The following is a 27,866-nucleotide window of genomic DNA, read 5'->3' on the forward strand; positions in this document are numbered from 1 at the left end:
TGGGCATTGAGTCACTCTAGCATATATGTAAAAATGTGACAAATAAATATACAAAATGTACTCGAAGCTCATGCGAAGGACCGACACCCGCTGTCAAGTGGAATATTGAAGTGGCACTTGTATAACAGCAGGGCGAGCAATGTAGGCTCCCCCTGAATAAAAAGACATGGCAAAATGATAAGCAAGCGCTCTCCAGTGCCTGCGTGGCATTCCCTAGTTTCCCATCAAATGTTCTTCACTTCAATTTTTGTTATATCTGTGTTTGTTGCCGAATGCACACACACACACACACACACGTCCACAAGCTGGCACACACTCCCGTAGATGAAAGAGTTGTCAACTCTGGGCACTTAACCAAACCGTAATATCAAGCTTTAAGGCTTATGTCTGTAGTTTCTAGTCTCTTGCCCTGTGGGATTTGCCTTTCTAGATCCTCAAAGGAAACACTTCTCATCTTGTCGTTTATATTCCAGCCCACCACTCGGGCCCTGGCCAGTCACAGAAATCAGTGTAAAGTGTTCACAGATTATCTATTGCCACTCCTCCTAATCTAGGTTTTAGCTTTATGCTACATTTATATTGCACAATAAGAGGAATGCATGGAAATGAACAATATATTAATTTGCATAGCTGTTTTATAATGTATATTCAGTGATTTATATGTGTACATTTGTTTAAAACGTTATATATATATTTCCACCCCCGGGATCGTAATGCATCATGTTTCCTTCTTGAGCATCAGTGAAGTTTTAACCTTTTGTAATAATAGTGGATGCTGTCCTTATTGTGAGAATGTAGATCTTAAAATCATGTAGTTACTGTTGGAAAGGGTTCAATATGCAGAAATGCACAGCAGCTATTCAAAATACATTTAGAGGAAACTAAATATTGCGCTCAAAATGAAAACGTGAGTACTTCCAATATCAGTTTGCATTCACAACAATTTTTTTTCAAAGGAATCCCCAATTCTGAAAGTCCGGGCTCAGAGAAAACCCTGAGTTTCCTACTGGTTGAGGTTGCATTCATGTGCTATGAATGCTATCTTCCTGACTTCAATTATCTGGAGCAAGGGATGATGATTAGGTCTTAGGAAACTGAGCAAATACAATTTATTTTCCATCTTTTATAAACACCTTTATGAAAAGCCTGAATTGATGCATTCAAGAGTTTTTCAGGTATTACATAATAGCAGATTAAACTTTCAAGATGCATCTCCATGCATGTTTAATGCTCAGCAGGGATTTTAAGAAATTAGCATGCTGGGGAACCTACTTTTGAATCTGTGTTATCAGTGTATGTCAAGTTTAATCAGAGTGTATTACTTATGCATCAGCTTTACACATTTGTATTTAAGACTGAAATGAGAGAGAATTTTTCTTTTTTGTGCTGGTCATTTTAATGCTTCTTTTCAGACTTGTTTTTTTATTTCTGTATTCTAATGTATCTCGTTCTTTCTGTTTTTCTACAGAGGATGAGCTGTAGCTACCTCCTATGCACCATCCTGCTCTTTGTTGCTGTGTTACTGGCTGTCACAGTAACCGGGATCATCCTTCTGATGAACCATTACCAAGCGCCCGGTGGCCCCGACGGCCCCCCTCTCATCAGCACTAACCAGGATGAGGGTAATGCCCTGGTAACCATCGAGAGAGGCGACGGCTCCCGCATCAACATCTTCATTGACCCCAACTGTCCTGACTACAACAATAACTTCCTGCGTCTGGAAGGCGTGCAGACCTCATTGCTGCACTCGCTCACCGACCATGACACTGATCTGAAGTCAGTGAAAGGGCAAGACCGGGCTTTGCTTGTTAAACTGGCCGAGGAGGTGGCCAAGCTGTCCGCCCATGCCAGTCAGCTGAAGATGGAGTACAACGCGCTGAGACAAGGCCAGAGCAACATCGGACAGGAGCTCAGCACTCTGCAGACCGAACAGGGCCGGCTTATTCAGGTTAGTTTGGGAAATTTTGCTGTCCGCTCCAAGAGAAGACACAACAAACCGGGCTGAAATGAATCTGTCACTTGTAGTCATTGCATTATCCACAGAGCCAAATTCTAGCGTGCACCAAGTCTGAATTTCTGGCGTGAAGAATTTAGAAAACAAGATTTTAAAAACAACAATGCTTGGAGGATTCACAAAGAATGAATGGCGCCGTTGATAGCGCTGTTTTATTTGCATGCACTGTTTGTATTGTTTTAGCACTTGGTACACTAAAGAGTTTATGCAAATGAGATAAGCGTGCAAATGCGACCATCTTTCAGGCTGGTTCTGAATATAAGTTTGTTGGGTAATGCTGCACACTATGTGATCTGGCATACTGTACAGTATTGCCCAACTACTGCGGTGCAGGTGCCTGACTCGGCTAACTCACCTCATTGGTCTGGATATATGCCTGGTTATAATGGAACAGCTATTCTAAATTTGGTTTACCGTCTGCTTTCCTTGGCCAGTAATAGTGTGGCGTTAATAGCGCTAGGCACAAAGGTTTTGTAAATGAGTATATTAAGCCTAATTTACATCGAAAACGACTTGTTTTGTGGTGAAAAGAATAATTACGTCTTATTTTTGTTTTGTTTATTTTTGATCAAATTAGTGTATGGTTAATTGCTGTGTTGATGTTTAGTATTGTGGGTTGTTTCTTTTTCTTGTATAAGTGCATACAGCGGTGTAAGCTAGTCAAGTTTGTTTCACGTAAAGGAAGTTTTTATATCAACTTTTTAAAAACAGAATAATTTTTCTACACTAGTTTGGTTCTGAAATATAAACATTTAATCCGTGGTTGTAATTAAACAAGTTTTTATGACGCATTTATTCAAATATACATTGAATAATGAAGACAACAGGTAAAAGTAAAAATATGAATATGTAAAATGGATATATTTAGTAAAATGCTCTACTCTAGAGGAACTTTTTTCCTAGCTGAATAATGAATTTATGAACATTCAATGACTTTCCTGAGATAAATGTGACAATAATGTGATGTTGCTTACTAGGTGTTTTACTGACGTCTTTACGCTCTTGAAAGATTGGTTGAGCAATTACATGTGACATGATATATTTCAGTAAGTTGTATTATTATTAATACAACATACATTTCAACATACATTCTGATGTTCATTCACGTTTATTTTGCTGACACCCACATTATGTGCACAAAATACACTTGACACATTCAATCAGAGAAATGCAAAATTAAATGCAACTCCTCCGGTTTATAATTCTACTGAATTTTTAGCAGCTATTATTCCAGTCTTCAGTGTCACGTGATTCTTCAGAAAGCATTCTAATATGCTGATTTGGTGCTCAATTATGAATAATGTTCCTTCTAATTATCCATTTTTAGAAACAGTTTTTAGTGCTTAATATTTTTATGGGAACCGTGATACAGGGTTGTGCACTATTCAAGTTCTCCACATTCTCAAAATAACCCAGCTCTGATATATATTATGCTTCTGTGTGGCATCTGATTCCGTGTGAACAGGCCTTGACATCTACTTTTAAATCACATTTTGCATCTTGCTGAACTTTTCCTTATAGCAGTTCCAAAATAATTGGGATCAAATTCCTACCACACTGCTTGCCTCTCCTTCACCTTTGTCATTGTTGTAAAAGCCTTCATCAGCACCGTTTGGATCGTCAAGATGAAAGAGTGAAAGAAAATCACAAGCACCATTACTCACAATGTCCCCCAAGCTCCAACTTTATGACCTTTTATGAGTGTAACACTCACTGATTACAGCAGACGGAGAGATTATTTATCCTCGACAGTAATTTGAGGCTGAAATACTTCGGTTTCTCAAACATTCAAGAAATCTCCTAGTGTTTACAAGATACCATTTATCTCTTCCTCCAATATGTTGTTGGCATACTAAAGCTCTTTATGAGCTTTCCCATGTGATGAACAGCTCCGTCTTTATTTTACTCTCTTTCCTTTTTTTTTAATTGCAACTTGAGTGAAGTGACTTGCCCAGGAACTAGCGGGGGATCGAGCTCACACTACGCTGCCGTATGCCAACACCCTCACTAGGCACGCACCTCATTTTCACTGTGCATTTTAAGATGAGATGACAAAACGCACCAGAGCTCAGTGGTGTGAAACAGTGGAGGACTTTATTTGATGTGGTACACCACAAGAAATTCAAGCAGAGAATGTAGTCGTCCACATGATGTCTATATATATATATATATATATATATATATATATATATATATATATATATATATATATATATATATATATATATATATACATATATTATAAAAAAATATATATATATATATATTAGTGGTGGGCCGTTATCGGCGTTAACGTGCTGTGTGCTGCGTCGAGCAATAAAAAAAATATTGCCGTTAATCTATTCTCAAAGTTGGGTTGGGAGCTGGGTCTAAACTAAGCAAGCTATGATGACTTTCACCTTGATATATTTTATATAGCTGACTGACTGAGGCCAGCCTAAAAAGATGCTCAGGACAGTTGACGGGCCGCTGCTGCGCATTGTCACGAAAGCTTATCTTTGTTGTTTATCCGTGTTTTTAAGCCTTACTGCTTGTCGATTTAAACATTAAAGCATCCAAACACAAGGCGCGGAAAAGCTGAACAGAGTAGCTAGTTACTCGCGCGCTGTGTTCGGTGCGGAGAGAGAGAGAGCCGCATATCACGGACAGCGACACTGAACCGAGCTCTCTTCTGCGAAGTTCTCCTCGAAGTCCCTCCTGCACCTGAACGAACAAATACAAATCACCGTTTGAACAAACAAAAAGATGTGAAAGAGCCCAATTCAACACCGTGGTGTTCTGGTGTTCAGGGCTCACGCAAAGAAAGGTGTCTTAAAACACTTGAACACCGAATTTGCTTATTTTTGCTCGTGCTTTCAAATACATACAAAATATGTAAAAATATCCACCTTGGAAATTATGCTCGAAAAAACTGTCACTTATTTCTTAAGTGAAAGTAAACAGTTGAGGGAAAAAATGGGATGTGGATTTTATTGGATGCGTTCATCGTCTCTTAAAGGGACCGCGCCTAATTTAACTATTAGCTGCTGTAATGTTAATCCAAGAAAATGAAAATGAAAATCACTCACTGCTCTTGACTGAATTACTTTGTAGTTTTAACAGTCAAACCAAAAATTATTCAGACACCAGATATAATTTTTGATACATATAGCAAAACTGTAATAATCTAGATTAATTTCAAGATCACAGTGAGATTAATCTAGATCAGTGATCCTCAAATCTGGCTCGCGAGATCCACTTTCCTGCGAAGTTTAGCTCTAACCCTAATCAAACACGCATGAGTTTGCTAATCAGAGTCTTCAGGATCGTTAGAAAATCACAGACAGGTGTGTTTAATTGGAGTCGGAGCTAAACTCTGCAGGAAACTGGATCTCGCGAGCCAGATTTGAGTATCACTGATCTAGATTAAAAAAATTATTCTATGCCCACCTCTAATATATATATATATATTAGGGGTGTAACGGTTCACAAAATTCACGGTTCGGTTCGATACGATTCACTGGTGTCTCGGTTCGGTTCGGTACGGTTCGGTACGTTTTAGATACAGCAAAAAGAAAAAAACTGGCAGATACATTTCCTTGATTTAAAAAAAAACTAACAAAGTATGTTTTTTGTTTTTTTTTACATTGAACAATGATGGAGCTATTCTTTACCCATCTTCTATGGTGTTTTCTTAGCAACATACTGTATAAAACAAAAAGCTCCTTATAAAAAAAATGAAAATGTTATATTGTTGTAGTAGTTATGAACAAATACAAAGATTTAACTTTTTATATGGAACTCTATAACTCTTTATATTGAGTGTGTTTTTACTCAATTGGCTCTCTATAGGGCTTATGTTTTTTGGAACAAAGCAGGAATTACGGTCTGGCTGAAATGGGCTCGTGAAGGAATATTGTAACGGGGCTCAATTACATTAAGCATGTTCTTAAAACCTGCGTTTTCCACTATAGAGTAAGGCGCTCGCTCACTCAGTACGCGCTGAAGGCTCGTTGCAAAATGACTAAAGGGTCTTTCACACAGGACGCGGGATGCACGGCGCTGGACCCTGGGCTCAGCGTTGCCCTTCAGATACAATGCGATTTGCGCTGCACTATGCCAAGAGCAAAGTAGGTGGAGTTTTCAAAACTGCCCGTGCATACGTTCTATTTATAACAGTTCTTCTATCTAATAACGTGCAGGCCTGTTAATTGTATCGTACTGCTCATTGATTTCCATGCTTGTTTGGATGCCCCGATCGATTGGTAAAGTGCACACAAACTCCAGACCTGTTGGAGGATCTTCTATTTCTGGTCTGTTAAACGCATTGGCCACCGCGTACCGTGCATGAACTGCTCGCTCACTCAGCGCGTACTGAGTGAGCGAGCGCCTGACTGAGTAGCCTAACATAAACATATAAGTTGGTGTTTTTTTTCTTCTTCTGGGGTGTCAGGGGCGTTGCCTGTTACGTCGTTTGGGTTATTGGCTACCTTGTTGAACTCATATCATTATATTTCACAATTTTTTATTTATTTTCCAAATATAATTAATTAGTCAAACGAACCGTTCGGTACATAATGCGTACCGCGTACCGAACCGAAAGCCTCGTACCGAACGGTTCAATACGAATACGCGTATCGTTACACCCCTAATATATATATATATATATATATATATATATATATATATATATATATATATATATATATATATATTAGGATTTATAATACTACTTAAAATGCAACTATGACCTACATTACTATTTCTGTAATCCTGCAGTAATTGAGCAAGTGGCATTTGAAACTTGAAAACAAAAATGCATATAAAATATATATTACATACAGTTATCTGTGTATATATTTGAATATGCTGTTTTGAGATTTGGATGTGCTGCTTTTTACTGTAAAACTTTTACAGATCACAGGTGTGTTATATATTTCGACAAATATATTATTTATTTTCATCAAATCTGCTATTTCTCTATTTTATAGTACCTTCATAGTAATAGTTTTTTAAACACCTTGTTGTAGGGATGTCTTGATAATCTACTACAAGTCTGATCAGTCAAATTATGTTATGATTGTCAGTATTTTTTTAATATATTTCAAAGTACCGTAGGTGTCCTGTGTGTCTGATATGTGATAGCATCATTTCAGACCTGGCTCTGGAGAGCGGGAGACAGAATGAGAGACAGATGGGATCTGCGGCTACATTCAGATCAGCAGTTTATGAATTCAGCCAGTAAAATAGGGCCATGCTTTCATTAGATTCCCTCGGCCAGACAATAAAAAACACATTCCCATCAATAGGGATGATTGGGTTGAGAAAAGGGGGTTGTATTGCTTAGCCTTGTGGAGTTTAGACTATACAGCCTGGTAATATCATGGGAACTTTTTATTATTTATCACAGACTCAGAGATAACTGGATGGATGGATTTCTCAGCCCAAGGGATACACTTGTCGTGGTTAGGTTGATGGGAGCTATAAACCGGTTTGCACACTCTCTCCTTGAAAACCTCAGGATAAATCTGAAAGCAAATATGAGGCCGTTGAGCGGAATTACAAGAATACCAAATGAAAGTTCTGAAGGGTAATTTCACAACTTAATGGCAGGTATACCATGATATCCTTAGCTCATATGATTAGATCTGCCTATAACCTGTTTACTTTCTACAGATGAAATTAAATGTAATATCTGCCCAGTGCTTGCTAGAAAATAGTGGATTCGATCATGTTATGTAAATTAAGCTCAATTAAATCACAATAGGCATCATGTATTTTTAAAGGTACAGTAATTGTTCATGTACAGAGACAGCTGTATGTAACCGACTGGTCAAACACTGTAGGGAAAACAGCTTTTTCTGTTTCAGTGTTTTGATATTTCTTTGAATCTGTTTTTAATATATTTTAAAATCTAGTTTATTCCTGTATATACTTTAGTATGTACTAAAGTATATAAATTATGTTCTTAATTATCAAATATAACTTTACTGCAAAATATTCAGATATATACAAATTCAGTAAAAAAAAAAAAACTTAATTATTAATACTTAAAGCTGCAGTGGGTAACTTTTGTAAATATATATTTTTTACATATTTGTTAAACCTGTCATTATGTCCTGACAGTAGAATATGAGACAGATAATCTGTGAAAAAATCAAGCTCCTCTGGCTCCTCCCAGTGGTCCTATTGCCATTTGCAGAAACTCCATCTCTCCCGGTAAGAAACAACCAATCAGAGCTGCGGTCCGTAACTTTGTTTGTGTTCAAAATGTAGAAAAATGTATATAATAAGCGAGTACACCATGAATCCATTTTCCAAACCGTTTTTTTTTGGCTTGTCCTGAATCACTAGGGTACACCTATAATAAGTGTTTATATTCGGACTATTTTAGATTGCTTCGGGGATACCGCGGCGGAGTAACCCAGTTCCTTTGTGATTCTTCATAGACATAAACAGAGAGAAGTAGTTCTGGCTACGATGTTCTTCCGCAAGATGCAAGCAGTTCTGTTTATTAACCGCTAGAGCGTCAAAAGTTACCTACTGCAGCTTAAATTAATACTTCTATTCAACAAGAATGTGTTACATTTATCAAAAGTGACAGTAAAGGCATTTACAATTTTTTAAAAATATTTCTATTTAAACTAAATGAAGTTCTACTGAATGTCCCGTTCATCAAATAATACTGAAAAAAAAATATATATATTATGGTTTCCACAAAAATTTAAGATTTATGATATCTGAAGGATCTTATAAGATTAGAGTAATGGCTGCTATAAATTCTGTTTGGTAGGAGCAGAACGATGTTTTTTGTTCTGCTCGGAAGCGAAAAGCTAGTATGCGTTGCACCGACCTTTTTATAATCACATCAGCAGCAACTGGATGCAATCCTCGCATATAAATATCCATTGGCTCGTTTAGTTTACACTCGAAGTAGATTGGTCTCTCTAAGCGAGATCCCAATTCATCGGTCATGACGTGACTCGTAGTGACCAACTAAAAGGGAAATTAACTTCCATCTAAAAAATTGAATAAATAATAAATTTGTTTCCAGTATAAAGCACAAGTGCCTGCCATTTCTCTCTACTTTTTGAGACCAGAAGGCTCACAACTAGGTCACTGTCACGGCTACAGAGTTTTCAGCACATCTGAGGTGGCAGGAGATCAGTAACGTGCATTTGGGGGAAGTTTGCGCCTCACTATTCCACTTTAACAGCCTCTTAACACCCATGTTCAGTGTGTCAGGAAACCATAGTTTTGTAAATAGCAGGTACCCTCTGAAAATCTTTTTTTAAACCAATTTGGTTAGCAGGAGAGCACATTAGTCCTGCTACAGGACCTTATTAAAACTTGTTTGTTAATTATAAGTGTAGACTCATTAGAGTGGTTGCCAGGGGAAATTGCTCTGTGAAGAGAGATGCTTGCAGCCTTTCTTTCTTTACAATAAACTTTTGGAAAAGAGACCACTTTCTTTTGCCCTTTGCTTTGGAAGGTGGGTGGAGGAAGGAAATGTTGACTCATCTGTCAGCCAGATTTTAAAATTAATACATGCTGACACTTTTCTCCTGGCAAAATCACATCTGTCGTCTGCTGCAAAACGCTAGGATGTTGTCTCGAATGAAAAATTAGTTTCGATGTAACTTGCTTTTGTGATTGTTGTTATGCCTGGACAATGACATTGTTGTAAATTATTTGATTATTTAATTATACTTTCACTCTCTCTTAAAAGAACCTTAAAATCTCTGAAAAATAAACACTGAATGGATAGTGTTATTTAAAACCTGAGATGCAAAAAGATTATCATCATTAAAAAAAAAAAAAATCATTAATTTTACATAATAATTGTAGTATTTATAATTAAAGAGCACCCAGAAAATAACATTCTGTCATAAAAAAAGAATTAAATAAATACATGAATAAAATAATAGTAATAATAATATTTATTTATTATTTTATTTATTTATTGGAAGGCAGACTTTTCTTTTCTGTGTGACCTTTAATTATAAATATTACAATTTCTAATTATAATTTGGATTAAAGTATCAAAGTATTTGAACACTGAACTCAAAATGTCAAAACTTAAAAATGTTTTGCATTAGAATACAAAATAATAAACCAGGTTGCATTTATTTTTAAAGAAATATAACCCAAAAGCACTTTTTAACCAAGATATTTAATAAAACAAGGTTGGTTAGCTTTAAAATGGTAAATTTATTATTAATAATTCATTTAATTATTCAGATATCAATTTGTTTCGAATGCAATGGCATTCAAACATTTTAAGGGAGACTTACATGTTCAAAAATGTGCAATTACTTTTTAGTGCAATTTCTTATTATAATTTATTGGTAAATCTTGACGTTGACATTAAATAACTTAACAATGCCATTATCTGAAAGATATTATTGTAGAGAATTGAAAAATGAATGCACAGTCTATAGGAAATGTTCAGTTCACATGACTGCAGAATCCTGTGTTTTCAGTCATTTGCATACTAAGATTTTTAAGTTTTGATGTGTCAGCAAGCAGCACAGTTTTTCCCTTTGGTCTCCTCCTGTTCGATTGTGCTTATTAATCTTTCGCCTTTGATCTATCATCAGTCATTTCCAAAGCTAAGAGCTGTGTTCCAAACTTGGATGCATACTCTGTTGGCGAGATTATTGATGATACAGAGTCTAGCAGAGGAAGCGTGTTCGAATATGTCAGTGATTAATGAAAGCCCTTCAAACAGGAAGCAAATTTCTTTTAAATAATGTTTATGCCATTGATGTCCTGGTCCAGCATGGAGATGACAAATGGGCCAGACAGCGCTTATTTTAAACAGGGCTATCTGTGTCTCTTTATCTGCTAAAATGCTTTGGCACGAGACTCTTAACCTTAGTTAATTTCCCCTTCATCATCTCTTATCACAGTTTAAGAGCAATGAACATATACAGACCTCGGGTAGAAGTGCAGTCATTGGGCACTTATATAGCCGGTACCATGCTGTGACATTGGCTCTGTTCATAACAGCTAACTGCCTTCCTGCTCTTGCTATTTCTGTAGTATACGGTACAGGTACGTACTTTATTCTGTGCACAGTATTTTTCTGTTCGCATTAAAATAACTGAATGACCTGCTGCATTTGCCTTATAAACCAGAGTTTGCTGAATATGTGTTGAATATGACATCCCACAATGCAGTGCGCTTGACGAGATGCTAGCAGATGCAATGTGATGATGAGGTCATATGGTGATAATGTTGTTTACATGCATATAATTTTTTAGATTAAAATTTAATGGAATCTTCTAGCATAAATATAATCATCACAATCTAAATATATTAAAAACATGCATGCTCATTTCCTCCTTTTTTTTTCCGGAAATACTTAAGATGCACTTTTTGCAGTTTATTTTGCTTTCATTTTGAGCAGAACTTTAGCTAACGCATTAATTCTCATTCATGTTTTTAACATTAGTACAAGAGCAGGATGATATTTCTTTTAACATATGAAATGTTTGAATGTCCTCCGCATTCCAAAAATGTGTTTCTTCAATAACTTGACTTTTTAACTATCTGTATCTAAAATCTCTTCCAATTATCTTTGTTTGGGAATGCACAGATACAATTAATGTACTGTTACTGTGATTATTCAAAATAATAATACATAAATTATTATTATTACTATTTATATATTATTATTTTGAATAAAGTTCCCGAACATTCCCAACATTTTCTGAAAGCTTCCAAAAAAATCCTGGGAAGTTTCCAAATTTCTGGAAAGTTTGCAAACCTATTTACAGTACAGTACAGATTTGAGCAAATTCGGATTAATTTCAGGATATTCTGGTGCATGTACACAGTCTCAGAAACATTTATCATGGAATAATGCCTGTTGTTTTTGTTTCAAATACTTTTTTTAAAACACATATATGCAGTATAAAATACATTCTGTACAGTACAGCATTCAAGAAGTTGTAGGGTTCCTTTCCAAACACAGCTATTGAAATTGATAGTTCAAGGTGAGTTTTGAAGTCCGGGATCTTTTAATTGCTAGTTTCCTGCTGTGTGCTTTAATGAAAGTGAGGCAATGTTTCGAGTAGAAGTGGTGACTGAGGTATTGCGTCCCGTCGAGTGAATGCCAAGAAGTTCAAGACACTGGACAAACGGGTTAGTTAGAGGTAAGAGCATGGAGTGCATTGTACTTTGAGGGACATACATTTTTTATCATACACATAAGTTTTTTTTTTTTTTTTTATGCTGAACTGGCCACGTAATGATTGTTGCTATGGCAGCATGTTGAAGCAAAATAGGTGTCAAGAGCTGCGAGTGATAATGTCCCAACCATCCACACTGTGCGTCAGCCATTATCAACTTCAAGCGAGTTCACACACACACAACAACTTGAACTTAGCTTGCAGTGTTGTCACAGCGACATATGTGCACATGCAGACTTGATAACGACACACTCTCAAAGAACTTGAAGCGCCTTCTCACCCCAAAGGAGAGCTTTACACTTTCATGTGTCATGGGGCTAATTTTTGCTAATCGCCTACTGAGCTTCCTGCATACTCAAGTGCCACGTTGATTCATGATGTTTGATGATTGAGACACAAAGACCTGTCCTTGGAGAAAGGCAGACAGTTTTCCTCACTCAGAATCAAGGTATTTTTTTATTTTTTTTCTTCATCGAGGTGACCTCAGCAGCTTTGCTGATGCAGGCAGTAAAGAGAGCTGTCTGGGAAACTCAAACCGAGTGGTTTCCAGACCCACTGGCCTTGAGCCCGCAAAACTGAAGCGCTATCAGTGAAGTGCAGCATAGTGCACCTGTTACTTTAATGCAGTACCGGGGACCACATGCTGATACAGAGACTCCATTGTTGTTATTGTTTAAGCCAGCCTTTTAGAAAAGGCCAGAGTCAACCAAAGAACTGTCATAGTGGCACAGAAATGCTGAAAAAAAATCATGTTCAAACCGGGTATGATGCAACAAAATTGCAGCAGCAAGCAATTTTTCAAAATTGATAATAATAAGAAATGTTTATTGAGCAGCAGGTTTCTGAAAGATCATGTGACACTGAAGCCTGGAGTAATGGCTGCTGAATAAATGTACATTTGCAATAAATCACATTTAAATAATAATTACAAAATATACTCAAATGGAAAACAGATCTTTAAAATTGAACAAATATTTCATAATATTGCAATTTTTACTGTATTTTTGATCAAATAAATGCAGCCTCGGTGAGCATAAGAGTCTTATAAAGAATATTATACTATTTTGGGATCCTGGTTTAATGTTGTAAGTATAAAAGTATAATTATATGTTTTATATATATATACTTAATATATATATACATAATAGTTGTAGTAATAATAATGATAATGATTTATATTTCATAATAGTTTTAACTGGTGGTGGGCATAGATTTTTCTAGATTAATCTCACTGTAATATTGAAATTAATCTAGATTAAAATAGCTCATTTGAATTCTGCCTAAGGCATTCAGAATATGTGTGCTACCCAAATAAAATAATGACTAAAAGTAAGTCTTTGAGAACAGGTTTCTCAAGACAGGTGGTGCATTAGACCAGGGGCTCATCTCCTGTTTCAAAAATGCATCACAAGGTGCTTTCTCAAGTGCTTGAGAAAGCTGTAAACTAATTCCACATTGCACAAGTTGCAAACAACCTTATGCCTGTTTCACACATACTCCGTCTGCAGTGTGTATGTATTTTTGTATGCCCCATGTTAACGGATTCCAGTGTTCATCCAGTTGCGGTCCGTCAGTGCGTTCCAGGAGCGGTGCGTCTGCAGCAGTGCAGCGATCGTTCACGTACCAAGTAGCGGACTGCAAACGCGTCCTGTGTGAAAGCACATCAAGTCCATGCTGCTTCTGCACCACATACGTAACGCACACGGACTGCATACGCCCTGCAGACGGTATGTGTGAAACAGGCGTGCATCTTGTTGAAGTTTCCATTGGGAAAAAAATTCCCTGAAGCAAACCCGGCGGCATCTTAGCTGCATCCATGTTAGCACGTCACGTTTGATGAGGTAATTTCACAGTAGGCATACACACAGGTTCGAAGACTCGTTTTTGCCCCCTACAGAGCAATTCGGCTATGTATACATCCACGCTAAAATATCAAGGTGAAAGTCATCATTGCTTGCATAGTATAGACCCAGCTCCCAACCCAACTTTAAGAATAGATTAATGGCGATATTTTTTTATAAATATATATCGTGAGATAGGGGTCTCACGTTAATGCAGCACATTAACGCCGATAACGGCCCACCACTAGTTTTAACCAATAAATATGATAATATATAGTATTAGAATTTTATTAGAATTGTTTAAAAAAAATCAATATTTGAAAATAGTATTTTGGTAACATGTTTTAATGTTGGAAATATTTGAATTAATATGAGTGATTTTAATTTGAATTTAAAAAGTATTAAAACCTTAAACTATAAGTACAATAAATTATAGCAATACTAAAATGATTATATCCATATTTCTGTTCAATAAATTATAATACAAATATACTTCTTTAAACATCAACATATACAGTATTTAGTTTGTGTGTGTGTGTAAGTGTTTGTGTGTGTGTGTGTGGGGGGGGGGGGGTATCTACAAAAACCTGTGAATCAAAATATGTGTTTCACTTTGCACTATAGCTCAAACATTTTTGTACTAAAGGATTTTTCAGGCTGATTTAAACAAACAAGTATGTGACTCTTAAGAGCTTCAGTGAAAGAAATGGATCATATGTGTCATCCTCTGTCCTTTAAACTTTCCTCTGCTTTCTCTCTCTCCAGCTGCTGTCAGAGAGCCAGATCAACATGGTGAAAGTGGTGAACTCTGTGAGCGACGCGCTTAGCTCCATGCAGAAGGAAACCGGAAACATCAAGAGCCGTCTCAAGGCAGATCTGCAGAGGGCTCCGGTACACAGCGTCCGGCCCAAGGGCTGCGCCAGTGGAGAAGGTAAAAAATAAATAAAAAAAACCTTCTCATTAGTCACTTATTCTCAAGTCTGCAGCCAGCCCTAATGAGCCCTAGAATGGTTTCATACCTATTCCCTCGTAATCTTTCTCGCAGTGTGAAAGAGACATGCCACTGCGTAGACAGCTGGCTTGAGATGACAGATTTGAGGTCTGAAGCTTTCTTGTCTCACGCCGTACCTCGAAAGGGTTTCTCAAAAAATGTAAAAACAGATGCAGTTATGGTTTGGCCTGGAATGTAGATTGATGATGCTGGCATGTTGTATCTTCTGGCAGGTTCCAGACCCAGGGATTGCAGTGACATCTATGCCAGCGGGCAAAGAGAGGATGGTATCTACTCTGTGTTCCCCACACATTACCCAGAAGGCTTCCAGGTTTTCTGTGACATGACTACTGATGGGGGCGGATGGACGGTGAGTCGCACACTTTCCAGCATCATACATTACGACGGTAGCTCGGAGTGATATTCGGACATTGTTTCCGGTCACCTCTGAGCTGTTTTTTTTTTCTCCAAATATAGCTGAATAAACTGAACAGCCGTAGGAATAAAAATCACTAGTAATGAGTCACTCTATTAGACATTGACTTGTTAAGTGTATACTCCCACGCATTAGTAAGCAGGTCACAGATACAAACAATGAACGCATTTGCATGCACAAACATACTTCAAACTGATGTTTCACAAGTGTACAGTTCATTACAGCAGCTGCATACAGAATAGACAGAGCAAACGATCTTTTCCGAGAGCATTATCTTAACATTCGATGCACGCAGGAATGTTTTAATTTCCTTGTCTTTTGAATAAAAATAAAGATGAGACATAGGGAAGGCAATGTAAATCATGAAATGATAGCAGTGTGTCAACCGGTAAAGATTCTGCTGTGCCACTTATGCTGAGCTATATGCATTTAAAAGAGTCAGACGAGTAGAAAACTATAGAGGACTCTAAAATATGTCACAGACAGGTGCTTCCAGCTTTTTGCATTTTAGTTATGGTGACTAACTATTCAGCTGTTATTTTAAATCGTATCATTTGGTTTGAGTTAGAGTTCTCTCGATTTAATTCTTGATGTGATGCTCAGGTCTTGAATAGTTACATTATTCGAAGTTCATCTCAGAGTTGTTATCATAGCAACAGGTCTGTAAGCTCAGGTTTGTAGAGTGTAAACAGAATTAGATTGTGGCTTATAAACAGAAGTGATACTGAAAAGAGCCTGTTTAATCATGGACAGCATTAGGATTTTTTTTTTTTTTATAATTTGAAATTTATGATTTTAAAATTATTTAAATGATAAAACTATAAAAAAATGTAATATAAATATTTTTTATTTTTATATTTCTATTTTTAGTTTAAGTAATTTTGTTAAAATAGATATAATAATACATAAACTGCTTTATTTGTTTTATAATTAGCTTTACTTTATTTCAGTACTTTAGCACTTCAAATGAAAAAAATATAAATTTATTTTATTTATTAACTCATGCATGAGTTTTTTTTTTCTGTACACAAAAATGTATAGCCTGTAGCACGCTGTGTAAAATTACTTATACAGTGCTATGAAGTGTTGATAATACTGCTCACCACAAAAACGACAGGTATTTAACAGATATCTTAACAGTCTTTAGCACCATTATTAAAGTGTCAATTTTGTAAATTTGTAGTTACAGTGGCACACCGATGATTGCTTCAAGGGGGCATGTTTCCAGTTCTTGCTTTTTTTTAGACACCAAGTTCGGTCTTCTTAAAAATGGTTTAATCAATTCACCGGGATGACATTGTGCGCTTGTTGAGCGGTACTTCTTTATAAACAAGTGGCTTCAGATCTTGTATTCTCTAAGCTTATGAAACACAAAAGCACTTTGTTATAATTTAATTTAGTGCTATTATTTGTAAAACTAACTGATTAGACTATGTGAAACGTATCTGATAATGAATAATTAAAAGACTGCTGTTACTGCCGTATTCTCGTTTGCTCTGTGTCCTCAGAGAAGATCCTTTGAACAATACTTGGTGAATATCGCAAGCTGTTTTTGTCTATATTATTTTGTCTATGCTATTGAGATATTTCAGGGTAATACATTGTGAGCATCCTGTTAAAAACACAGGCTGACATCTGCAGTAAAGGGAAAGAAGATATCTGATGAAACAACTTCTTTATGGTCATTAGTCTCTTAATGTATTTTGTTAAAGTCAGTAAATGCAGATTGGACATGGTACAGTTTTATGAACACAGAAATGCCTCAGTTCCATATTTTCATATTTGCTTTCAGTGGCTTATATACATGGTGTTTAAAAGGGTGACATATTGTATTCCCTGATTACAGTCATAGCTGCTTGGCGGCAGAGCATTGGCTTAGCACATCATCTTTCACTGCTAAGCGTGCCGAGAGTGCTGGGAATCTGAAGAGCTAAAAAGGAACTGTTACAGGGAATTAATAGATCCTGCGCCACTATTCATCATCTGCGGCCTCCAGCGGTTTTTGATGAGGATGTGGGGCTTTTCTGCTGGTGCTGGAGTACTGTAGTTCAGGCTGTGTTCAGATGGGTCACGGAGATGGGTGATGGCGCAGGGGGCTGTAATTTCACATGCTCGGACATGCACACAATCCCTGCCATGGACATTCCCAGTTAGCAGTGAAATAAGCTGTCCTCTCTCTGCCTCTCCACACGCTTGGTCTCTGGTGATTTAGTAAAGGACTAGTTCAGCCAGAAATGAAATGATGTCATTATTTACTCATCCTCATGTCATGTTTAGTGTTCCATGGGCAAAACAACTACACAGTTTTCATTTCTGATTACACTGTTCCTTTAATGTGCTCGTGTATGGGAAGAAAGACATAGGCAGAGAGGGTCTAGGGGAGAAAGTGCACATGGGGGTGATAAAAAATAAAAGCTAGAATCCTCTGAAACTACAAATGACAATGGCAGACTGTGGTTAATTGGAGCAGATACTTCATTTATGTAGTTGTATAATGTATAAACATCTGGAAGGCAGCTGTGGCTGTCAGCCACGTCTGGAATAATGTCCCTGTTCTACCTCCGTAAGCACACAGGTGCATTCCGCCCCCAAACAGCGTTCCTGAACAGCACTTTCCTAAATACTCAGTTAAATCGACCAACTGCAAAGCACAGACTGTTTGTTTCGGTTTGTATGTTTTCATCAGCTTAATACAATCTACTACATAATCTTCACCCCAAAAGACTTTCTGTCAGCATACTGGTTGGGAAAAAATTGGTGTGACATGACTCAGTGTGATGTGAACCACTGTTGGAAGCTTGTGAACAGAATCTCAATGTCTATGCAGAAGTGAGGAAACGGAGAAGTGAAGTGGCATGAAACTTCACATCCTCACACATTCCATCAGCTCGCAAAAGTACCACCTTTCTATTTCTTTTTTTTTTTTTTTTTTCATTTGAATGAACTGTGATGAACTGTTCTGACACTTGAAAGCATCCGTGCCTGGTTTGTGAATTATACAATGGTTGTTTTTAAAGGAATTTCAGTTGTTAATTTTCCCACACAGTCTGTTTAGATTCACCTCATGTCACCTGGCTTGTCTATGCACTCTTATTACAGAATGGTAATGGTTAATTTACAGAATAAGTGTTCAGAATAACCGATTCATTTAATCACTTGTTAGTGACTTGTCACACTGATTCAAAGTGTTCCAAAATGGGCTTTTAACCAGTTCATATATATATAATATTTATTTATTTACTTATAAAATATATATATATATATATATATATATATATATATATATATATATATATATATATATATATATATATGTATATGTATATATATACACACATATACATATATATTTATTTATTTATTTATTTATTTAGTTAAAATATATGCTGTTCTTTTGAACTTTATATTCATCAAAGAATCAGCATATTAGAATGATTTCTATGCTGCAACATTTTTTTTTTAATTCCAGACCCCAAACTATAAAAGTCAATGCTCTGATTTTTGAGTCTTTTTAAATGATTAATCTCAACAATGATATTCTTATTCTTCTGTTCCCACTGAGCTATAAAGCAGGTTCATACTGATATAACTCATATATTCAGGGCTGATTTATGTAGTGTTTTAATAGATTCATTTAAACAAACTGATTTTAAAAAAAGTGAGAGTGGGGCAATAGAGTAATTTATTGTCTGTTTGTGATCTTTGTATGATTCTGCAGCACCTAGCCTTTCATCACAGTCAGTTTAAACTGCAAGCTTAAATTGTCAACTCAGCTCAAATGTCATTTCTTTTGCCACTGTACTGTAGATACAGTAGCACTGCAGGAAACACTGTCACAAGTATTTTATTACAGCGTTCGTCCACCTACAGACAACCAAGTACCATAAATGGAGCTGAAAGTTATAAAAATCATTCAGTTTCAATATTGGGACCCAAAAATGGACCCAATTTTTGATTCCGATCATACATCAGCCCGACATCTCTGCTGTTTTGTTTTTTTAATAGCTAGTGATCTCATTCAGCACTGTCAGATGGTGCAGCTGACATTTGGATCTTCAAAGCTCATTTAACACTGAGGGTGGCATACTGTTTCCTCCACAATCACCCCCTAGCACTTTTTCAAGAAATTCTGATTATTTTGCACTTGAATGCATTGATTTGTTTCCTTTTGTAATATTTCCTCGCTGTCAGAAGCTTTCTTGTAGTACTATTTGTCAAAAATAACAATGCACTCCCAGGCATAAAAATGCCTCAAATATTGGAAACCAGAGTCCCTTAAGGCATTTTAATAAGTAGTGCTGTCCTCCTCTGTGTTTTTTCAAACTTTTTAGTTTTTGGGACACGTAATGAATTGCTTTTATTTTTAGGAGAGACATAAAAGTGTTCCGAATGTAGTTCTATTGTTTTTTATTAATATTTTCTGCCTTTTAATCAAGACATTTAAGCTGATTTTAAAGGGGTCATGAACTGATTAATCAGAATTGATCTTTTGATATATAAGAGGTTGTTGTACTAAAAATATCCCGTAAGTTTCAGAACTCAAAACTTTCTTGTTAATCTAAAAACAGCTTATATTGAAGCCAATCTGCCAAAACAACAGCTTGTGGAATGTGCCACTTTGTGATGTAATAGTGTGGCTAAACCCCGCCTCCGAAGAAGAAGATCAATGCCTGCTTCTACATCACTGCCTGTTTAGCCCCGCCCACCAATTCACACATTTAGTAGATGAATAATAAGAGAAGGAAAAAACTGGTCGACGCAGAAATCCAACGATAAAGATTGCCCCCGAAGACAAGTCTTTGCATCACCTTCCTTCTGATCCCAACATTAGGAAAGAGTGGATGAACTTTTTTTTTTAATTAAAAAAAGTCAGTCATTTGTTCACTTCAATTTACCACAGGCACAATTACAAACAAGGCACAGTTCAGTGCAGGATTTTCAGAGTCTACAGTCCATCATGCCTATTCAAACAGAGCTGAGTGAACTCATGAGGGGAGTCAAAACAGGACAGAAAATAGCCTGATACGTATAAATTATGTTTTTTTTATGTAAAAAATGTTGATAACATTAAAAGTGAACCTCAAAGAACAGTACAAAATAATAAAAAAGGCAGTTCATGACCCCTTTAAAATGAAAATTGTCACCATTTACTCACCAGCAAATTCTTGTGAACAATTTTCTGTTCTTTGGAAAACAAAAACAGAAATGTAATATTTTTGACCAGCGTATATGAATAATGTAATCCATGCAATTACACTAAATGGCTTCTGGAGCTTTCAAACTTGCAAAAACACCATAAAAGTGGCCTAGAAATATTGTGCTCTAGTCTCCTGAAGCCATGCTATTCAGAAGACGTAAATATGAAGTCATTATTTATTAATAGTGTACTCCAGTGAGCTATTAACCACTCTGGCTGAGTCACTGAGTCAGATTTGTAAAATAATCACTCGGATCAGTTTTGTGATCTGGGTCAATGAATTTATTGAAAAGAATGATTCATTCATGAATCTGACATGCCCACCTTTCTCATGAGCTCTCATAAGGGTTTGGCATGACTTGAGGGTATGTGCACAATGATATTTTCTGTTGGTAGATTAAATGTCGTGTTCTTATGAACCAGAGGCAGAACATTGGACATTAGTTGCTTTTTCTTTAAGCGTGTAAGAGTACACACTGCCCTTGTTAGAACACACCACCAGAGTAATTGAAGAAACTAGAGCAGACCTTCAAGCGGTCTCCACGCGGTTCATGAATCTTTTTTTTTCCTAAAGACTTCAGTCGACGGAGTCCATCAAGAGAAAGCTTTTTGAAAGATGGCCTGACACAGACGGCAATCAAAGCATCTGAGAGGAAATTGCACCAGCGATGGCATCTTACTTTGTTGGCAGGGGAATGAAACATATCAATCTAATTTCAATTGAAACTCTGAAAAAGTTTCAACCGGAGCCCTGCCGCCCACTCCCAAACTCCCACAGCTTAATCGTCCCTGCTTTGCCGTCTCTGGTCCTGCCCCGGATCTCCACTAATTGCTGTATTTTTCTCCCCTTGTAACTCTTTAGAAGCAACTCTGGAGATGTGGAGATGGGGGGAAAAAGGGGGTCGGTTTTTGATGGCAGATCTTAAAAGGTGATGAAAGTTGAAAGTAACATTATTGCCAGAGGGAGAAAAGTCTCAGCATATCTTTCTTTTTCTTTTTCCATCTTGACGGTTTGAATTTTGCATGACCACTAAAGTTCTGGAGGTCTAACGATTCTTGAGGTTGCTCTATTTATATTCAGGCAGTTAGCGCTACCCCTAGGTTGTTTCAAAATGGCCGGGTGCCGCACGCCACAGCGGCAGACGGGTTTCTCTCTGGCATTGATCTTAGCAGAGAGTAATGATTTCTCATGATTACAGGCAAGGTGGAATTGTAAGGCTGGTTTCAAAGGGAAAAGAAAAATGCATTATTCCTCATGCAGATTGCACTGTCCTTTTTCAGAAATTTCAGGTGTAATCAAAACACTTTGGAAAAAGCGTTATTTCCTGAAACATACTTTCCTATTTTTTAAAAGCGGCCTGTTGAATTGAAATACTTTATCTATTATAGATTGCCAGAGGAGGGCACATGAGGTAACTCTGTTGAAATATTTACCTCTTCTGTAAAGCGTATCTTTATGTGCGCGCTGTCAGGCCTCAGATGGTTTTGTTTTTGTTTTCTTCTCTTGGGTTGTGGTTATTACATGGGTCACTCTCAAAGAACACATACATTTTCATGCAAAATGTAACACTTTGGGCCTTAAGGAAGTATTTGCAATTCTGTTAAGTTATCTCTCTCTTTTCTCAGTGGTTTATGTGTTTGACACACCTACTAACACTTTTCATTATCATATATAAATATATAATAAATATATATAATAGACCATTATTTTAAGCTGTTATAATATTTCACAATATTAGAGTTTTTACTTATTTTTTTATTAAATTCAGTTTTTCCTTTCTCTTTGGAGTGTTTCAAGCTCTCGGTGCACAAAAAAAAAGGATCTGTAAATTTGTAAAAGACTAAAGACTCAAATCCAAAGAGATATTCTTTATAAAAGTTAAGAGTCAACCACTCCAACCTACAACTTCTTAATATTAAATATGTGTTTTTATAGATCAATACATTTCACATGGCCTGTGTTTTAGTGGTTGATTTTTCCATGACTGTTAATGCAAATTAAAATGATACGACAAATGAATCAATTGAATCATTCAGTGAACCCACTCGTTCAACAATACAGACTCATTCAGGAATAATACATTTGGCTTCATTTAAGGTGAGCAATTGAAGCATTAAAACAGTTGATTTGTTAAAAACCTTGATTTATTCAGGTGTTAAACTGTGTCTGTATGAAAATACTGTATATATTAAGGATGTTTAATACCCATTTGTGAGACTAAATCAGTAGAGAGTGAGTGTTCATTAAAATGAATGGTACCATCTGCAATCCTCCAGCAATTTTACACCCTCTAATGTGTTTCTAATATGGCCAAAAGTATATGGACACCCAAACACCATGCCTATAAGTGATTGGAATCCACAGACATTTGTGCTCAATCTGTAATAAAATCAATAAATAACTTCAAAATATGTTTTTCAACCATTATTCCCGTACTTCCATATTCTGGCCTTTTATGTGATTCTCACAAAACTGAATCCAACATTATTCTAATAGATGTATTTGCCTCTCTTATTCATAAATAGAATTAAAAATCAACTTTTATACCCTTGTGAATACATTTAAGCACACAGTGATTCTCCTAGCATAGCTCACAACTCATGATTAATGTGGTCCAGATAACCGGAGAACGCCTATGTTAACCTTGAGAATTAGAGGGTAAGCCCTTGAAATCTGGCCCCATTTATTGTGCTTTACAGATTCCCTCTTTGCTACATGACCTTCACCTGAGATATTTAGTTTCAGAAGACATTTAAGGCGTATCAAACTCCTCGGCTACACTGCTCATACTATTTATGTGCCTTATATGGGGTTGTGTATATAGTACGCATATTGCAATATTTGTGGGCAAGAAAGCAGAGCGCAGCTGGAATCCAAACGAGTTTGTCACAGATGCGATCCTTCACGGCACGACTGCCTTTTACTGATTCTCTGGTGTTGGAAGTCTGAATGTCCATTGCCACAGTTCAATTTGAACCACATTAGAGGGTGTAAAATCGCTGATGGGTTGCAGATGGTCCCATTGATTTTGATGGGGACTCAGCTCTCCTCTGATTAATCCACACAATCTGCATATTAAACATCATTAATCTGTATTTACAAAATTATGCCTGGAGTTTATCAACCTTTCAGCTTTTGACTAGATGTTTACTGCTGTAGTATTAAACTGAAAATGATTTAGAAATTACTTGAAATGATGGCACGTCTAACTCATAAAGATCAAACCATTTTTTAGCCATCATTTACCTCGTATTAATAGTCCAGCTTCAACGATCTGTTTAGAAAAAAACGTAACACTTAAATCTGGTTTAATGGGGTATTTTGTGTCACAACTTGATCCATAATAAAATATTTATTAGAGATAGTCAGGTGTAACATCCTAAAAATCAGTTTAGACCAGAAAATTTATATATAATACAGTTCAAAAGTTTCGAGAGTTGTAGTGGTAATATTGTCAGCAATTTTCATTTTAGTCTTAGTCTTGTGTCCTTGTTAGTTTTTCATCATATTTAGTCAACCTTATCCTATTTCATTTTAGTCAAGTTTTAGTCAACTAAAAGTCTCAACATTTTAGTCTAGTTTTAGTCCAAGAAAACCTAAAGTATTTAGTCAGATGAAAACTTGACATTTTAGCAATAAAATAATTATTAATGAACTGTACAGTATTAATTTTAGCAGCCATTTTTAATTTGGTATTAGTTTTACTCAAATGTACATTTTACTTATCATATTTAGACAACCTTGTCCTGTTTTTGTTTAGTCAAGTTTTAATCAATAATCTTTTTCATTCTATATAATGGTTAAACTGCCGAGAAATATTTTTTCTCTAAATTCTAATCGCAATGATTGTTGTCATTTGAGAAATGTCCTTTTCATTTCAGGTATTGCACTTTCACCAGTAAGCATGAATCATTAGAATGTGGACGCACACATGGTGTATTTTACCTCATCTAGTATTCTGATTTATTATAGGCTTTTTATTATAAAATGTAATACCAGAGACTTATGTAATTTCTCTGTCTACATTATGAAAACAGCTAAAACCAACGAAAAATATTATAACAGTGAAATTTATTTTCCAAATGGCAATAGCCTATTTCTCTTATTAAAACAACAGTGGTTGAGTAAGTGCATTTATTCCGCGATCACAATCCCAAACAATACAGTGGAGATCTCATGACAGAACACAGACCAGCTGAGTAACACTTTCATTTAGATCGCTTAACTCCAACTTGTTTGTTGTCTGTGTTTTAAGATGGAGTGAGCGTATGTGCATGGTTGCTAGACTGTTTTAAATGAGCAAAACACTGGGCAGAAAATGTATCAATGTAACAGCGAAGCTCTGATTCGGTGATTAGAACTCTTGATATCTGGCAACCGCTCTCATGAGCGCTCGCGTAGTAGAGGCATTTAGAGCAGTCCGCAATTACATTTTGTCTCCATTTTTTTGACGAAAATAAGAATAGTTTTTTGGTAATCTTTTTTTTATCTTTTTGAATACATTTTAGTCTTATTTTGTCAATGAAATTGCATGTTGATATTCTTAGTTAATTAATTGACTTTATTATCGTCTCGTCATTGTCTCGTCTTAGTTAAAGCTCGTCGACTAACATTTTTCGCCATAATCTTCGTTAACTAAATTAACACTAGGGAGTTGGTAGGGTTTTTGTTTTTGAAATTCTCTTATGCTCAACAAGGCTACATTTATTTAAAAATGCAGTAAAAACTGTATTGTTTAGAAATATATATATATATATATTTTTATTTTTATTTTTTTTGTGGAAACCATTACGTTTTTTTTTTTCTTTTCAATGATGACACTGCAGAGCCTGACAAACTTGAACCATGAAGCAGAGTGGAATAAGCATGTATGAGCCTGAATGAAGGAATCCTTTTTTTCAGACTTGCAAGTTTTCCCGTCAGTGGACCTCTTTACTTCAAAGTGTGTTATCTGCACAGGCCCAGCCCGGATTAAGGGCTGACTTGATTAGGTGTGAAATGGCTCTTTGGCCTCCGAGAACCCGGCCCTTTGAAGTGTCAGTGTGTTTTCTGGACAGTATTGTGTGTTTGGATCAATGTACACTCTCACAGTGAAAGACAATGTCACAAGAATGGCTGAATTTACTCTGCCTGGAAGTACAGCTCGGATGCCAGGAACTTTTTATTTTGTGGTTTACACTATATGGAGTGTCAAGACCCCCTAGAGGTGTAAAAGTTATTTGTAGCCATCTTAATTTTGTGCCTTTGTGACATTTTTCATGTTTAGTTAGGGACTGTGAAATTCTTAGACTGTGGGATGCACTATCGCATATCTTTTAATTTTATAGCTGCAGATTGATTGATTTATATCTGTCACATCTGAGTGAATGTTAAGTGAATTTCAATTTGTAAAATTAAAATTAAACTGATTTTGTCACCTCAGTTGGTAGATCATAATTTGCTGTTCTGTTCATATTTTGGCATATTTTCTCCCTATTTTCATGTTTTATGGATTTATTTGTATTTATTTTTTGCCAAACATTTCAGCGGCTTAAAAATCACAGAATTATTACTGGTGTTCAAGCTGTTGTTTCCCTACCAAAATCCATGTCTTTTCCAGCATCTGTTCAAACCAAAGTAGTGAATTGATTTAAAATTCACCCCCTATGTGCACTTAGTGGAAAAACTGGATGAAAGAAAGTAAAGTTGTTTGATTTCCTTCTTTTAGAAAAGTGAATTCCATTTTTTTTTTTAGCTCAGTTGGTAGATCACAACGCCAGCAACACTTGAGCTTATAGGTTCAAATATATGACAAAATGTATACCTTGGATGCAAATCTGTTTTGGGAAAAAAGCATCTGCCAAATACATAATGCAACTTATAAATGGCAATTTATTTAAAAAAAGTCTTAAACTGTTTTTTTGTTGTTGTTGTTGTTGTTGTTGTTGTTGTTTGTTAGTTTTTTTGGATAATACAAGCACCATTCATCTGTGTTTAAATATGAGTTGGCTTGGATAATTTTTCTAAACGTTAGAATTTCCACGTCAACATTTCTGTGGCACAGCCTGTTAATTTTGTGGTTCTGTTAATGTTTTTTGGACATATTTTTTCTCCCTGTTTAATTTTTTTTTTGGTATTCTTTGCCCAAGATTTTCAGCAGCCTAACTAATGCACCCACACCCCCCCCCAAAAAAAAATCACAGAATTATTACTGATGTTCAAAAATTTTGGTATTTCCCTCATCAATCATTTTCCTGCTCAAATCAAAGTAGTGAAATGAGTTAAAAGTCACCTTGTAAGTTTACTTTGTGGTGAAATTGTGATGAAAGAAAATCAAGTAGTATGATTTCCAACCTTTAAAATTTTGAATTAAAAGTTTATCCATTTTATTAACATGATATGATATGGACACTAAAATGTACTGCTGAATAGTAATGACCCTAATGTGTTTAGACAGTAAAAAAGATTTTTATAAGTAAAAAAAAAAAAGAATATGCTCTATCTTCTCTCTCTTTCTCTCTCTCTCTCTCTCTCGAAGGACATTTTCCACTGCATGTCTCAAAAGAGCATTCAGAAACCTGACTTAAACAGCCGTGTCATGCTTGGCATTAAATTTTTCACTGGCTGTTTCAGTTTGATCATTTGTGTCTAAAGAGACTGCAGTGTAGGTCAAAACCTGACTTTAGCAGAAGGTATCTGAAAGCTTTAATGCTTTGCCAGAACACGATGTGTCAAAATGAACATTCTCAATCATGCGGCTGCAGCCCTGATCTCATGAGCAACAGGGAACACATATCAAGAAGTCTATTCTGTATTTCATTTCAAGAGTAGCCTACTGATAACACCCACATATTTTTATGGTTATGTGTTCCTAAACACCAGACTACTTATTGAGTCTTGAGTCACCATCAGTAACCAAGATAACATAAGTCATAAGTCATAACTAAAGGGATAGTTCCCACCAAAAATGACAATTCTGTTATCATTTACTAGGGGTGTAACGGTACACAAACATGACGGTTCGGTACGTACCTCTTTTTAATGTCATTGGTTTACTGATCAAATTGCTCTTTCTTTAAATAAATTCAGATATTATTTAAAATTGTCTTAGGGATAAAAATCTTCCTCGGCTTATGCTCTAGTGAGCCCTTTTACATTAGGCCCACTATAATGTTACAGTTAACAACAGAGCCAAACTTAAATTTAATTACTAATTATTTTTAAACAAAACA

The 27,866-nt window shown here is 36.1% G+C and overlaps 1 protein-coding gene across 3 annotated transcripts in view; it reads left to right on the plus strand.

The window, feature by feature from the left end:
- The window catches only part of LOC113077991 (fibrinogen C domain-containing protein 1-like), a 101,789-nt gene that overhangs the window by 22,004 nt on the left and 51,919 nt on the right, over positions 1 to 27,866 (plus strand). For all 3 annotated transcript variants that reach the window (XM_026250260.1, XM_026250258.1, XM_026250259.1), the window contains 3 exons: positions 1,469 to 1,948; positions 14,796 to 14,961; positions 15,255 to 15,391. In XM_026250260.1, the coding sequence (XP_026106045.1) occupies positions 1,469 to 1,948; positions 14,796 to 14,961; positions 15,255 to 15,391 (783 nt within the window). The remainder of the gene's footprint in view (positions 1 to 1,468; positions 1,949 to 14,795; positions 14,962 to 15,254; positions 15,392 to 27,866) is intronic.

The sequence above is a fragment of the Carassius auratus genome, unplaced genomic scaffold, assembly GCF_003368295.1.
Source record: "Carassius auratus strain Wakin unplaced genomic scaffold, ASM336829v1 scaf_tig00023745, whole genome shotgun sequence".
Taxonomy (NCBI): domain Eukaryota; kingdom Metazoa; phylum Chordata; class Actinopteri; order Cypriniformes; family Cyprinidae; genus Carassius; species Carassius auratus.